General features: G+C 46.6%; 1 protein-coding gene across 2 annotated transcripts in view; it reads left to right on the top strand.

Annotated features, from left to right (window-relative positions):
• Positions 1-1221: 1221 nt before the first annotated feature.
• LOC119392863 (uncharacterized) overlaps positions 1222-16840 on the top strand; it is a 63258-nt gene continuing 47639 nt past the window's right edge. Inside the window, exons 1-3 of one of the 2 annotated variants that reach the window (XM_037659800.2) lie at positions 1222-1533; positions 8183-8531; positions 9514-10146. In XM_037659800.2, the coding sequence (XP_037515728.1) occupies positions 1389-1533; positions 8183-8531; positions 9514-9892 (873 nt within the window). In that variant the 5' untranslated portion in view covers positions 1222-1388 and the 3' untranslated portion in view covers positions 9893-10146. Of the gene's footprint in view, positions 1534-8182; positions 8532-9513; positions 10147-16840 lie in introns of those variants that run through there. The other variant, XM_049414684.1, reaches the window with a different exon arrangement.

The raw sequence follows: 16840 nt of genomic DNA, 5'->3' as shown, positions 1-16840 counted from the left end.
AATGGTCGTCATAAATCGACACGCGCTCTCTTCGTCCCCTTCTTTATCTCAGTCCTCTTCTTCATCTTCTGCTTCGCTCCAAAAACAGGTGCGCCGATTTATCCGGAGCGGGATGGAACAACTGTGATGGGTGAGAGAACGAGTACAGAGAGAGAGAGAGAAAGAAAGAGTAGGAAAGGAAGAAAGTCTTGGGGCAAAAAATTTCTTGGCGAGGCAGGATTCGAAGCCGCCTACCCACGATCCGAAGGCGAACGTCCTGAGCATTCGGCTATCCAGGCACATTAGCAGAGCATAGCATAGGCTTGTGTAGTATAGCATAGCAAGGTGGCGGGGAAGGCAAGTGAGAGGGATGAGCAGAGGAAAGAGGAGGGGAGAGTGTAAAGCATAGCATGGAAAGAAAGAGAGATAGAGAAGAAGAAAGGGAAGACGTAAAGAGAAAGTAAGAGACAGAAAGAGATACAAAGAAAGAGGAAGCAAGAAAAGGAGAGCGAGAAAAAAGGCCATGAAGGACAAAGATAGAAAGAGCTGGAACGACAAAGAATACATAGAAAGAAAGAACGAAATAGAAATAAACACAGAGAAAAAAAAGATAGGGAAAAGGGAGATAAGAGAAAGAGAGAAACGGAGGAAGAAATAAAGAGAAAAATGAACAGAAACAAAGAAGGCCCCCTAGCTCCGCACTTTCTTCAGGCTTGCACCACTAGCGCGAAGTTGCCTTAATGTTTTTTGCTGTTTTTTTAACACGACCTTAATTAAGCCAGCATTGTGTTCAAGTTTGCGGTTTGCTTTTCGCAGGCGAAGCATGGCCTTAGTACTCTTTGAATTTCTTAAAAGAACTTCGACTAATCTTCGTCTTGGTAACTAGCGCAATGACAGCGAACACTGCCGCGACGCGGTCTATATTCTACCGTTTCTTCGAGGTAGCGCATCGGTTCGTTATATCTCATAGTTTTGTTCGTAGACATGTGCGAATTTCGAAATGGGGTTTCTAAATTTCTATCGTTGAAGAACTATGAAAACAATTAGGGCATGCACGCGGCCTTGGAGTCGCAACTCCGCCCTCCGCCATTAAGCGCGCTGACGACATCATTAATTACCAATGTCAAAAGACACTGTGCTTCTGTCAACAAATCCTGTTAACCACATCTTGCTGTCTCTTTTGAGCGCCAACAACTTTTCCGTTAAGAGTAAAAACAACGAACGCATTGCTTCTCTAGGGTGCGGATGGTCTTCAGGCGGAGGACACCAGCAGCTCTTCCGGAATTTTCAGCCGGAAGAATTCTGCCTCGGATACACCTGAAGACGACGCTCATAGGGTTTCTGAGAACGCGCGCGCATATACCACAGGCGATACTTTGCAACGCGTGGTTGCATTATATGCACGAAGGATGAGAGTTGGCTATCGAGAAGTAGCAACCAGAACTGTGCACGTTCCTTCTGACCTAGAAGTCATCAAAGACGTCTGCAGCCTCGACCTGAAGCGTGCCAACAAGCAAGGCGCCATTGCTCCTCCGGGTGCCGTTGAAGACCCACGTAAGCAGTTTCATTTATACAAGAAGCGGTTGACAGATTTTGCTCAAAATAATGCCTCGCGTTTATCGTGCTTATCACTGCTGCATCGGCAGCAATGTGTTTGCTTCGCCGAGGAAAATATTTCTTACGCCTCTATTCAAGTAGGTGGCAAGTGTGGAGAGTTGGGCTAGTTGGTACGAGTTCATTCTGGTCGAACTGCGCAAAGGACGGGACACGAAGAAAAGCAAGACAAACGCTCGTTTGTCTTGCTTGAGCGGTTTTACGCTTCTGCCACGCAACATTACATTCGTTAAAGACACTCCTCCCACTAGAAGACATTCTTATACTGTTTTTTTTTTCCAAGCTGCTTCAAGCAATGGCGTGACTCTGTGGTTGAACACCTGCTTGCCACGCAGACGGCCTGTGTTCGATTCTCACTCGAACCGAAAATGGTGGCGTTTCGTGCGCGCCGGGTGCGATCAGTTTCAATATCGCCATTAAAATTCGATGATGAATAGATCGAAATACGCGCAACTTTTGTGAATTCTAACAAATGAGTATGTCACATTTTGTCAAGCACTACAACTTTCTAATATAAACAACGGCCCTCAAGTTAATAATGAAAAAGTTAATTACCACACTTTTGTTAATTTACCGCAATGGTTTCATTTCAGCTGGGGCAAAGTATTGCCGCCTCGATGTAGAGGTCGTGTGCAAAAGCGACAGGAGTGTATCGGCGGCATGTTATCTTTTCGTGCACTTTACTTTGTTCACATTTATACCCTAATTACTACAAATAACATCATCTATACTTTCCTTGGCACTGTTTTCTGTTAGTTATCATTATTATTATGTCGAACTAAGAAAACGAGCCCTTAGTCATCTTCTTTCCTTTACTTTCATATAGAATTTTTATGAAAAATCTGAATTCTTTAAAAAAAACACCGCTGCACCGGCTGGTCTAAACGCAGTGCAAGACGATTGCTGAGTATTTTCAACACACAAATATTCGGAATAATTAGCTGCTGATAAAACACTGCACGACGCATTGTCACCTCGATCGTTCTTCCTGTCGCTCTCATTCCATGGAGGCTCAGAGCGAAGTTTTAGGAAGTCAGCCGGCGTGAGTTTGAACACATGCCTTCGCCCGGCGTTCTTTGTCTCTTTTTTGTCATTACCTGTTCGTCCTCTACCAAAGCACGACATGTCGATTGGCGTCCATGTGGTAATTACCGAGGTTTAGTTATGGTCACCGTTTCTCTCCCCCCCCCCCCCCCCCGTAAAGAAAACGTAACTATCACACTCGCTCAAACAGACGGTTATTAGCGTCCGCATGAGCCCAGAATTTCAATATGACTCCTTGGTTCCTTGGTCGAACGAGCTCACGCGCTCACTGGCACGAAGCTCGTCGTGTTCTGCTAGTAGACAGAACGCGGGAAATTGAACACATTCCCAGCCGCGCTGTGGTGTCTTGTCTGTACATTTGGGCGCTTTCTGTGTTTCATTCTCCAAAAGACCTCCGTATGCGTTGATTTCCGCTTCCCCGATGCGTCCTTGAGGTGCCTTGTCAGCCTTCTACCTTTCAATCTCCTCCTTCAGTTGCTGAAGCTTCTCGCGCCACTGGACGCATGTCAGCATACTGGACGCGTGCCGACCGTTGCAACTGAAGCACGCAATTCTCCGCCTGCAATATCTTGCTCGCTGATCTTTATTGGTACATCGAAAGCACCGTATGTCGGTAGAAAGAAGTCTCTTCTTCTTTGGTAGCGGTAAGTCCATACTGCATGACTCCGTCAAATGCTGCGTCGATTTACAGAAATTGCTGCTCGAATTCGTTGGAGTTATAGCGACTTGGCAGTGAAGCACTGTTTACGTTGGAACAACACTGTGAAAGTGAAGAATCTCGTTGTTTTCAGAATGAGCGGCCTCATCGTATCCTTTCTGTTCCCGGAATTCGCTCTTTTCGGGGCTCTCCACTTCAATAGAGACAAAGTGAAGCAGGCGCTCTAGTTCCGTGACGTGCTGAACGTTTTCGTTGGTGAAACTTGCGGCCTGTGTTGCGCAAGATCTGTGATAGGCTACGACGATGTCATGTCGCAATGCCCTCAGAAGAACGTCACATAGCACCGACGAGGAAGACGACTTGCTAACGCGAAGCGCCTCCAATCCGCTCGTGTTAATTAGCACTTGGTCGTACACCTTCCGAAGTTTGGTTACTTCGTTAGAAGAACTCACAGGAGCAAGCCTTCGAAGCCTTGAGAAATACTCCTGCTCAAAGCGCTTTTTTTCGCCGAAACGTCTCTTCAGGGTGTCTTATGCGTGTGCGAAACACGCTTCGGTGGTAGGCAGCCCCGCTGTAAAGAAAATGTCGACCTTATTCACGCCTGTTGTGCGTGCCGTGCGAAGAGGAAATGGACGCGGAGACGACGTGGCAAAACCCACACGACGTTTATGGCACAACACAGAAGAAAAGCTGCAATCAACACTAAAGTACATGAAAAAAAATCACGCCATATCCACGAAGTGAATAATGATGAGTGGGCGAAGCTCCGGAGGTATTCTGGTAAACCGTCAATCCCCGTAAATTTTGCCCACTCGATCATCATACAAAGACCTGACACACAAACGTGGGGGTCCTCATATATGACGTTAAAGGGACCGACAACTGCCCAGAATATGAAATGAGTTAACTCCACTGATGTAAAGATTGTCCGTCGCACTGACTCAAACCAACCCTGTTTTTTTCGTGAGAGATGGATTTATATTTTTATTTCTTAAATGAAAGTAGCAAAAAATGACCTGTGGCGCCTCTGGTGGCAAAAACATGAGCGATCCGACGAAGACGGCCACGTGACCGTTGATTACTGTACGCGGTCGACGATTTTTTTGTTAGTACTGAAATATTGTTCGTTTCTTTATATTAAAAGGTACTACTCCATAAAAATGTACACATATGCCTACGTTAGTAGTATGCATTAAAGTGGCGCTGCCTTCGCGTGACATAATGATCCCACGCTCGTCAGCGCGTCTTGAGCAACTTTTCAGCGTGCTCATGCAACCGTGCACGCAGTTTCCAGGTCGCTAAGATTTTGGAGCGACATAGTTTTGCTACCTATACTTTCTCTCAGAAACGACGCGCGCTGCTACTCGGTGCGGCCGTGCATATGCACAGTTACGTTTTCGATTACTTGGCTTGGCTCGCGTATAGAGAGAGTAACGACGCCGGGACAAGCCATCCAAGACACAGGCACAGGCAAGCTTGGGCGCAGGCGCACAGAACGCTGTACAAATACCGGGAAGGTGTATAAAGCCACACATCTCATTGTAACAGCTTGCTATTTTCAAAAATGGTTGGAAAGCTCAAAATAAAGGTGATTAAGCATAGTTACAGTAACTCCTGCGAAAGCAGAACAACGACAGCTTTCACAAGGGCTAGCGGCATCGCTATCAATTATCAGGGTGTCTGGAGCAAGCCTCCATGCGTGTTTGGAGGCTTTCAGATCGAAAAATACTGGTTATAAGAGAGAGAGAGAGAGAATTTATTTACAGAAAGGCAGAGAGGTCGGCCTGAGCTATAGTTCGCTCTGGCCTGCTACTGTACACTGGGGAGGGGGGACAGGGGAGCGAAAGAGTGATGAGTGACGATGGTAAGGTAGGGAGATGAGAATATAGTTCGTGACGCTGGGGCAAATCTAAAGACGTGCTTTTCGGATAAACCACTGCAGCTACAAACACTACGAAGGGTGAGCTTCCTGTCGCGCCGTAAAAAACTGGGTCGCGAAAAATCACTTGTCGGTCCCTTTAAGCTCAGGGGAACGTTTGTTGTCGGCGTTGCCGTTTTGCATTTCGAGGGCGAGAGCGCGTTCACGATCGTTTTCATTCATGGCAGAAAGAGAATGTGTGGTCTGGAACGCGCTTATACTTCAGGGTCATCAGCGTCATCGTCATCGTTATCACGTGTAGAGAGAGAGAGAGTACAACTTTATTAAGAGTCCAGTGCAGACGCAGAGGTTGCCCTGCGCCACTCGGCTACCCCCACGTTGGGACCGGCAGGTTTAGCCTAACGGCCCTGTCGCGGGCGCACTGGACGGCCAGGATTTGGTCCTGTAGGTTTGCGCTGCGCAAAAGCGCATATCCCACTCGGCCTTGCTGTGGGTGCATTCCACTATACTGGAACGCGCTTATTCTTCATGGTCATCAGTCGTCATCGTCATCTTTATCACATGAAGTGGATACATCCCACTATGCGTGGCTACGTACCAAAACGAGACACAAGGGATGGACAGACCCACGGTTTTAGGAGCTTCGCCCCTAAAAGTCACAATTTCGCCGTAGTGGCGAAGCAATGAATGCGATAGCAACAAATTAGAATGTCACACGAAGAACGGCAAGCAGCTCAAAACTTGCAACGCGCTGCTCGAGCGCAAAGGACTGGCGAAAAGAACACACACAGGACGACAGGGAACTAACAACGGTCACAGCTCGACACTTACAGCGCACTGCTCAAACACAAGGAAGGACATTCGAAAAGAGCCCCGCCACGGTGGTCTAGTGGTTATGGCGCTCGACCGCTGACCCGAAGGTCGCGGAATCGAATCCCGGCCGCGGCGGCTGCATTTTAGATGGAGGCGAAAATGTGTGATGCCCGTGTACTTAGATTTAGGTGCACGTTAAAGAACCTCAGGTGGTCGAAATTTCCGGAGCCCTCCACTACAGCGTCTCTCATAATCATATCGTGGTTTTGGGACGTTAAACCCCAGATATTATTATTACATTCGAAGAGAGCGCACAGGTACACACAGGACGAGCGCGAACTAAGTGTTACGGTTGTTACTTCTGTTTGAGCAGCGCGCTACAACCCAACGCTCTTTGACTTCTTTTTCTTTAATAATGCTGCGCGTGGAGTGACCCCTCTGTGTCTGTTGCCGTGCAGTGGCGGTCGACGCATCATTTACTGGGCGTTCCACATCGTCAGTAGGTACAGAAATGGGCCAATTTTTTGTCGCGAGTCTGAAGGAAAAATGTAGAAGCGTTGCTTTAAAGCGCACCTTCCAGGCAATCTCGCGGGTGATACTACACATACTGAAACACATCCGAGCTCTGCGTGCCGTTAGCGTTAAATGGTGTATATAAATAGCTCGCCGTTGTTATGCTGAACAGCGGCTGGTGCGTGGCCGAGTTGTTTAAAGCAGCGCGCTGCGGAGCGCGGGGTCGAAGGTTCCAATCCCGGTGCCGCGCTTTGGAAACTTTTTTTCTTCTGATTTATTTTAACACGAAAGCGTTTTATGCCGGGGTCCACCAAGGCTTCAGTGACGTATTTCCGTCAGGGAAATGACGTGGAAAAATTTACACGATCAGATGGCAAAGAAAAAACGTTCCGGCATCGGGCGTCGAACCCATGACGGCTCGGTCCGCAACAACAGATGACGGGCACGCTATCCACTGCGCCACGATCACAGACTCTAGAGGCTTTACAAACGCGCCTTTTATATCTATCACTCTCCCGGTCGGCGGGTGGTGTTGGCCCTGGGAGCGGTAAAGTGAAGTAACTCGTCATTACTGTGGCCTCCGCGATTAACACCTGTAACGCGTTACACGTCAATCCCATTCGACGCGTTTTCAATAGAAGTTCAATTTTGTCAATGCCTTAACACACCGCGACGTGGTGATCTTAGCGCAAGCGTCGTAAAAGCGTCGGCCTCGCTCATAGCATCACGCTAATCCAAACCAAAAATAGCTCTGCGACGCGCGCCTGCCTCACCTGGCTGTTACACCGCGTTCCCCGCTCACGCGCTCGCCCCGAGAAAAATCGCGGCCGGGGGGTGGCACGACGCGCTTTGCGTTTCCCTCTAGTCCGGTTGTTGTGTTCAGTCACATTTTAACATGCCGCGGGATGGCGACCAAGTTCTGCGTTCAATATGCGACGCTCTTCTGGCTATCACACCTCGTTCTCTGATTACGCTTTCACCGGTAACTACTATAGCTACCACAAGGGTGTGTTTAATCATTTAACATAAACGTTACTTGTCGGGATGGTGATGTACCACCAATCATCAAAGTGGGTGCATCCACGTTAAACGGTGCTATAGCTGCCAGACATCAATATACATTGTGCAAACTCTCCTATATCAATGTACAGTAAACGTTCAGTTACTTCTGTAAGGGCACGCTTTACTTTCGTGTTATTGTGATTCCTATGACGGAGGAATCAACCATCTTTTTTGCTCTTTTGTACTTTTGATTTCGAGTGGCCATAGCTTTAGTCATCTTGTATAGACTTGCAGCTTGTTGCATCTGAAAATGGTACATTTATATTTAGCCCTTCGCTTCTGTTTTATAAGCAGTACCAACGCCCGTTAGTGCTAGCAAACAATGGAAGCTTTCTTCACTGTTTCTGTGGAATAATGGAGAGCCATGTCTTTGCATCGAGTCCTTCGAACATTTTTCTCAGTTTCCTTAGGAATAATGACGACACACAAATGCTATATCGACACGGCTCACTGCTCCCTATTCATGGATAGCTTTTCTTTTCTGAACGCAAAAATCTACGTGCCTTCGCTAACCAACGAAAAAACTTTCTTTCAGGGTTCGCGAGATTCTAAAATAATCACGTGTATATAAGAAAACACTATCATTAGTATGTATAACGATGCTCCACTTTTGCATGCAGATCATCTGGCCGAATGGGAGACTTTCACGAGGGTGCTGTTGACCTTTCACACTTGCATTTTCGACCTGACCCTTCACGTATCGGCTGTCAGACGGCCACCTCGGCAGTTCTACCAGAGCATCAGTTTGCAAAGTGGGATTGCGCAGATCAATGTTGAAGTGTCCGCATATACTGACCCGTACAGAGATTTTATGCTGCCCTTCATGTGTCATCTGTTTAGATTGAGAAATCCCGATCGGACTGAAGTGCAGGTTTATGATATCCGTGGGCACGATGATCTCTACCCGCGTGAGAAATTGTGCACAGAACATCTGAAGAGGGACGATTCACCACAACTGAACGATAACAGGTACCCTCTCCTCTGTTCTTTCATCGTGACCAAGTAGGAAAGTGCGTGGTTATATCTTTCAGCAAGAGTTGCATGAAGAATTCCACAAATGTAGTCATACGGTTGCGATGGTGAAGAATGCAACAGTGAACCTATGAAAATTCAACATTTAGTAGGTGAACCTGCGCCCAGAAAACGAAACGCTCGCAGTGCACTGATAGCGTCGAACACGGTCTTCGGTCGACTATGATTGGCCCTGCGGGTGAAACCACCGGCATTTATACAAGTGTCAGAAAACCTTCCAGCGTTATCGCTGCTCCTCACGCAACTCCTATAATGAACTCAGCCACACGCATTGTGAGCACAATCTGATCAGAACGTTCGCAAACAGTCGCGATGGTTCCATTTGGTTCAGGAGCAGCCTGTACCTTGTGATAACACGTGTGAAAATTTTAGCTAAGGAAACTCGTTCTCAATGAAGAGTACGCGTGTCAGCAGGAATTGCAGTATACTGGATGTTTCTGCAAATACTTAGCTCTGGTCATACCAAATGTGCTCTGCAATTTTTCGTTTTATTTATTCTTTTGACTTTTCAGTGGAAAACGATACAAGGACCACCTAATTCTCACTTACATGATTGATGCCTTCTCTATTCTTTTTTTTTCGCACGTCTAAATGATAAAAGGTTTCATTGATTTTATTTGCATTACATGCTTTGTTATGAATTCATATACAAATTTATGTGAAGTTATAAGGCGCGAATAAGACACGGACGACGAATAGGAACACGCACACACGGAGCGCCACTTCCAACATAGATGTCTATGTTGGAAGTGGCGCTCCGTGTGTGCGTGTTCCTATTCTTCGTCCGTGTCTTATTCGCGCCCTATAACTTCAAATATGTTAAACCAACATGCCCAGTCTGCCATTCTTACAAATTTATGTATTACAAGGTTCGAATCACAGTGTTTCCACTGAAATTGGCGGAAATGTCTCTTTACAGGTTTGGACCAATAATGGAAGCAACGATGGATATGCCCTCTCTACTTGTGTTTGAAATAGATCTCCACAACACCGTAACTGTGCCAGGTGACTTACCCGATATCGCGCTTCGAGTGTCTTCCAGTGGTTCCAGCGAACTTCGGAGGCTCAGATACGAGGTCGACATAGACTGCGCATCTTTGCTACAGTGCGCGCATTTGGAACAAAGCGCTTGTGGTAATCAAATCGACACATCCTTGCTCCCTAGATTAAGCGCCCGTCGCGAATTAACTGGTTCTACGCGCGACTTGGTGCCGTACTTAGTTGAAGTTAATAGCTCAGATTACGTTTATAATTTAGTATTAATTTCAATCATGCGAGACGAAGATGCCAGCGGCTGACGTGGTTCAAAAGAGATGTTCGAAGATTGTTCGTGACAAACAACAAATGTAAACATCAGCATGCTTGTGTTCCCACAACGTCCCTTGAACGACACTACAAGAACATACCTGAAAAAGGATGCGCCGGAAAGGCCGCGTAGTTTGAGTGGTTATATAGTGTACATTTGTATCGCTTCAGTCACGGATTATGCAGTCTAGTAGATTTTATAGAGACGATGTAGTACACCACAAGGAATATTACTGATATTGATAAGGACGATATTTATTTTATTGGCGCTCCTTGTGTGACCTGTAAAATATACTGTGATCAGAACATATAGGCCTGAATCTATACCTTGATTGCTTTATCTACCTCATTGTATTAGTGCGCGCGAAACCTCGCCTGCCATCCAATATCATTTTCGTGTGCTCTGCTTACATATACTGAACACTTTCAACACACCTAGCCATTTTTATTGGTTAATTTCTGTACATGGTTATCTCGTCATAAAATGTGCTTGTAACTGAAATCATCGCGCTTCCGTTTTATATATCTATTCTTGATAATTTGAACCAGCCAAAACGCGAAGCACAGCAGAGAGACCTACTATTGCACTGAGCACAACGACTGGACTAACAGTTTTTACTCCAGTCATGATGCGAGCCACTTCTTTCCTCTGTGCTTCGTTTTTTTGGCTGTTTCCAATCTTCAAGAATATGTACTAACTGATCCAGATCACAGCTCTACTGTAGGTGTTCTATGTTTGTACAGCGATAAGTGACAATAAACGCTTGCGTTTGCCTAGAAAATCCACGCTGTATTGTCAGCGGCTCTTTTTCTGCCCGATTTTTATTGTGCTTTAGATCAAGTGCAGTACCGAATGTGTGGTACCGAATGAGTGCGGTACAGAATGCAGTCGTACCGGATTTCCTAAATAATTTTTCGCTATTGCACGCTTATTATTTTAATGACGACATGCGTATAAACTCATAAAGGTAAAAAAAGAAACTGAGGGAGCTCTGTCCTCGAGAGTCAGTTGTCAGCCTATTGGTGATAATTAAATGTTCAGCGGCCCTAAGGACAATGGTGACCATTCATTCTTCACAAACTTTTTCCCCTTCTCAAGTGTAGGATAGCGAACCAGGATCATCCCTGGTTAGCTTTTCTGCCTTTCTTGAATCCTTCTCGTTTTTCTCCCCCACCGTGGAAAAGGAAAAACTATGGAGAAGCCTGAGTAAATATTACTGGTGCATGCCTTACCTTATCAGCGCGAAATCTTCTGCAACACACGTGAGTTGATGTATCACCGTGCGCTGGAGAAGCAATATAATTTTTACGTTTGCTTTTCTAATAACGTGTGCTGTATTTTTGTTAGGACTCGATGCTCACGGAAGGTGCAAATGCTTTATTGGTAATGTGGTTGAGAGGAGCATAGCAACACGTAAGCATGCTTACGAGGGGCGTTCAATAAAGATTTCCCCTGACCCACTTCCTGTGGACGGAGAGCAACGAAACTTTGCAGATTTATTAGTCCTTCTCTACATAGGTGACACCCCGGGACACACACTTCTCCCATCTTTTTATGCAACTATAAACACCTCACTTGTAGAAGTCGACAGGTTACTCCAAAAGCCATGTTGTAACTTCAGAAATCAGAGTCTCATCATCTGGAAAATGCTTGCCCTTCAAATATGACTTCAATGTTGGAACGAGGTGGAAGTCCGATGGTGCGAGGTCGGGTGAATAAGGGGAATGCGGTAGAATTTCAAAGCTGCAGGAGCGTGCTTCCGTCTGGGCAACATGTGAGTTGTGAACTGGGGTATGGTCTCGCAGAAGGCGGACGCCTTTGTTGAGCATGCCACGCCTCTTGTTTTTGATGGTCTCTCGCAATTTCCGCAGCAGTGAAGCATAGCATGCCCCAGTAATCGTGGCACCCTTTGCTAGGAAATCCATCCATCAAGACTACTCCGTGCTGGTCCCAAAAGACTGTGAGCATGACCTTGCCCGTCGAGGGCTGGGTGCGTGCTTTCTTTGGAGGCGGTGAGTCCAAGTGCTTCCATTGCATCGACTGGACTTTAGTCTCCGGATCATAGTGATGGACCCAGCATTCATCTTGTGTAATCAGTCTGTTGAAAAAGTCCTGCTGGTTTCCATGGCACATGGTCCAAAGAGCCTGGGAGCATTCGACTCGTACCTGCTTTTGGAAAGGTGTGAGCAGCCGGCGAACCCAGCGATCGGTACATTACGCATATGAAGATGGTCCTGAATGATTTTTTCCATGGACCCCACACTAATCTTGACATGTTGGGCTAAGTCTCGAACGCTAATGCGGCGATTTTCCAAAATGGCGGCCTTCACTTGCTGGATGGTGTGTTCATTGACAGCGTAGTGGGGTCGCCCTGCAATCGGAGCCGCTTCCAGGGAAATCAGACCATATTTGAATTGGCGATGCCAGTTATTCACTACATCATATGATGGGGAATCCTCCCCATAAACCTCTTTTATCTCATCGAACGTCTTCCTTGGAGTGTGGCCTTTCAAGTACGGGAACTTGACTGCTGCTCTGTATTCCACTGCATCCATTATCACACCTCACACCACTTCAGCACCTCTAAAAGAAAGACCGTTATTAGTTTAGAGTTGCAAATTGGCACGTAACCTACAGTGACTTATGTCATTACACATGCGCAGTTTCAGCATCCTGCAATAAATGGAAGTTAGTCAGGGGAAATCTTTATTGAACGCCCCTCGTAGTTGTTTTGAAGATACAGTTTAATCGTATTTCCATTACTAGTATCCCAAAACTGTTTCGGGTCATTCCTTGACAATTTCAGCAATGTTTAAATCAATTAGGCCTTCTCGTGGTCGAAAACATTAGCGCTCTGAATCGAATAGTACGCAGCGAAATTATTCGTAAAATAGTGACCACTTAGCGTTAAAGGGACCGACAACTGGGCAGAACGTGTGATTAGATGCTGGTAGAAATGAAAACACCGTAAACTATAGTGACAGATTCCAGCATTCATTTCGCGTTGTGAGTAGGATTTATATTTTTAAATCGTGCCTAAAAGTAAGAAAAACCGGTAGGTCCCGCAGCCTAGCGGAAGAGCCTTGAAGCTGGATTATGAAGTCGGTCACTTTACTGTACGTAGTCACGTAGTCTGATGCTGTCATGCACGCCATAATTGGTCCTGAAAGTTAGAGTATGTATATTATTATCTAAGAACGCTCTGTTCTGACCTGCACGGTGACAAAGCGGCGCTGCCTTTGCGGCCGCAGCCCCGCCTCGGTGGTCTAGTGGTTATGGCGCTCGACTGCTGACCCGAAGGTCGCGGGATCGAATCCCGGCCGTGGCGGCTGCATTTTCGATGCAGGCGAAAATGTCTGAGGGCTGTGCACTTAGCTTTAGTGCACGTTAAAGAACCCCAGGTGGTCGAAATTTCCGGAGCCCTCCACTACGGCGTCTCTCATAATCATATCGTGGTTTTGGGACGTTAAACCCCAGATATTATTATTATTTGCGGCCGCCAGTGGCCCATATCGAGCCGCGGCGCGTGCGCACGGAGTGCACGCATGCGCAGCAAGCCGCCGCGCTCGAACACGAACCGCTCTCGCGCTCACTGTTTGAAGCATGTGTTGTCAAGTGTTTATAAGACTTCATATTCGCCGCAAATGAAAAAAGTTCTGATTAAGAATGTTTCACGGCATTTTCCACGTCAACATTCTATGGCTAGACACTCTGACCAGTTAGCTGTCCGTTGCGCTAAAAAAAAATAGGTGCCCTAAAATTGCCGAATTGTCACTCCCTTTCAGCACTATCTTTTATTTTGGTAGTTATTTGAGAAATGTCGGCTGTACCAGTAGCCGCTGCAATAGTTCAAAATGTTGTAACAGGGTATCATCTCTTGTAGCGTGGATGCGGATGTGTATTCTTGAATGAGTGCCAGTTGTTTACAGGCGGGATTTTTAGGCACTAAAGGAGTGGTGACAGAAAATCTGTGAACCTCTGTTTGTTTGCTCTTAATCAATGTCTACTGACTCGATTATAGCGGCAACGAAACTCATTTGCCCCAGCGCGAGACGAATGTTTAATTACATGCTGGTATTTTAAGAGCGGAGGCAGTTTCGATTTCGAAGAGCACTCGGGGGCCTCGTGACGTAGCCGGCCTACTCGATCAGGTGACCGCGAGAGTCAGTGACGTCACTGGCCAGCTTCTGCCACGTTGTCAGCGCTGCTGTTTCGTCTGCTATGTTGAGCAGGTGTTGAGTGTTGCGAATGCTTGTTTCCTCGATCGTCAAACTACGTTGCTCATCTAGTGCGGCGATGGACGAAAGAGCTGGGAGGAGTGTAAAAATCAGTAAGAAAAGCTCGATTCTCTTTGCGAATCTCGCCGGTAGCTGCGATATTGTTCTTGTCGTCGTCGTCCAACTGAGGCGACGTTTTCCGCCAGGCTTGGAGTAGCCGCAGCATTAGACGTGCTGAAATATTTTCGCTCCGATCATTCTTAAAGTAGCTGGATGAGAAGTGACGAAGGAAGCAGTGAAATCACAACATTGGCGCTCTGTAACAGTGTTTATGCGTAACATACAAGTGACGTGATGTACGCTTTACTGACTCGTATTTATATCGGGCCACGCCGCGTTCTCAAGGCATACCAATCCCACGTACGCACGTCGGAGGGCCGAAGCAGTTATCTGTCCACTACGCAATGTGTACCCGGCAGCAGAGAGCTTTAGTTCGTCTGTAGACTTCCTAAGGTTTGCGGGTACCTGGTTACCGGAGCTGTGGACGGCTGCAGCAGTAGCAGCAACTGCGGAGCCCGTAGCGACATCTTGTGGCGTTTTGTCTAACTACAATATTTTGTTTTCTATTTTTTCCGTCGCGTTGCTGTTCTTGTCGGGAAAAAGAAGCAGTGAGAATACTGTGAGTTGCTAACTATCTCACTGCTAATGCTTTACACAGAATCAGTAAGTGGGTAAGTCGCTGCGATGTTATATTGTAGGTCTCTGGTTAGGCTATGCATCATCAGGTGTCGCTACCAGCGTTGTCCGCCTCGTACACGCCTCCGGTAACCCGGCGAACACTTGTGACATACGTGGTATCCGCTCGATGACCTCATCGTCTTTTGCTTCTATTTCTAATTCGGCACTTTCACGAACTTCGAAACTCAATTAAAATACTTTTTAGGCTGTATTTGTGGCTGATATTGTACAGATGGCACCTATATGCACCCATTAGTGTGATTCAACAGTCAAATTGTATCTGAATTTTTGTGTCACCACTCCTTTAAAAAAGCTCACTTTATGCGCCAAAAAATAAGCATGCAGAACAACGTTTTAGGCCTCCAACATCGGAAATTTAGGCGAAATAATTTTTTACATAAATTCAAATAATTTCGAACGAAGGCGTGCGCGACCGCGATCTGCGAGAGGAAAACAAAGAAAATGTTTGTAATGGCGCAAAGGTGCCAGCAGTTGAACATAGCCGCGCAGTTGTCCTTTGTCCCGCACGGTTCACTGAACATGGTCTCTCCGTTTAACCTGTAGCGTGGTGAGTGAAGTGTCCACTGTCCAATCAACACTCTCCTGCGTGCCTTTCTTTTCGGCATGAGTGAGAAGTGCAGGTTAGGAGCAGATATCCAGACCGCTAAAAGATCAGAATGGAGGGATACCTCCTCTGGTCGAATGGCGTACAGCCAACTTCTTCCCTGGCCATGAATACCTTAAAACGCAGCATTCACACCACATTTTTCTTTCTTATTTTGCCCTTCACTCTCCTTTCTCTGCCGGCTCGCTGAGATTCCGCATTCGCCAACCACTCGCGCCTTGTCAGCGCGGCGGCGTACGCTGTCCGGCGCGTCGTATTTCACTGCTGCTAGCGGTTGTTTCCCGAAGTTGGTTGAACCAGAGGACTAGGCTGAACCACATGGAGTTCCGAACAGTCAATGTTGCCCCGTAACATGAATCACGGTCGCAAACTGCTCGCAAACGCATTACTTGAGACTAAATAGCCTTCATGTAGGCGCCGATATTGAAAATTGGCGTTGATAGCCATCTGTAGGCACACACGTTGAAATAGGCATTTATAGGCACTAAAAATACTATAGAAGCCCTTCTTCAACTCAAATATATACTCCTATGTCAAAGTGGGGCAACAGAAGCGCAATGAACACAATAGGCATTTGCCTAAAACCCGGTCTGTAGTTACTATATATCGGTTAAAAGAACATAGTCAAGAGTTTGACGAACGTTTGTCTGGACAGGCATTGCATGAGATGAAACACGGTCACTGACCAAGTCTGTTGAAGTTACTTGACGTTTGGGAACCACTTACGGGTTCCTTGTTCACTGAGCTGGACTGGAAGTCGTTGTCAATTATGTAGCCAGGAGGTGACGCAACGAGCGTGCCTAAACGGCAGACATAGTCCCTGTGTTCCTATTCATTGTAGCTGGCGTCGACTGATTGATTAGTGATTCTAGAAGCCGGCGGAACGACACGTTCTTTTCCTTGGCGACGACAGTGGCATTATCCCAGTCAATGATATGATTATGTTGGTGCGCATGCTCAGCGATGGCATTTGTCGTGTGACTGTTATTAGTCACGTCATATCTGAAGTGTAAGGCGCGACGATGGCAACGGACAAAAGAGAGAGTACACACGGACGGAGCGCCACTTCCAAGAGTGTTTATTACGAAATCAGCACAATATATATGCATACACACCATGCGCTGTCACTAATCATTAATGCGCAGTCGCATTCAAGTAAAACAACTGCTTTGATGATAGTGCGATTGAAGCCACGCTAACACACTTATCGCCGCCTTCGATGATTTTCTTCGCCTCAATTATTAACCTTGTCCATTTATCGTGGCTTCTGGCGACAGCAGAGCAGGCGCGAAAGTCAGGACTACATCGACAATCACGGCAATGAATTGCGAGGTGGCCTTCTCTGCCATTTCTAACCTTG

The sequence above is a fragment of the Rhipicephalus sanguineus genome, chromosome 1, assembly GCF_013339695.2.
Source record: "Rhipicephalus sanguineus isolate Rsan-2018 chromosome 1, BIME_Rsan_1.4, whole genome shotgun sequence".
Classification (NCBI taxonomy): Eukaryota; Metazoa; Arthropoda; class Arachnida; order Ixodida; family Ixodidae; genus Rhipicephalus; species Rhipicephalus sanguineus.
This window is presented reverse-complemented; position numbering and strand designations above follow the sequence as displayed.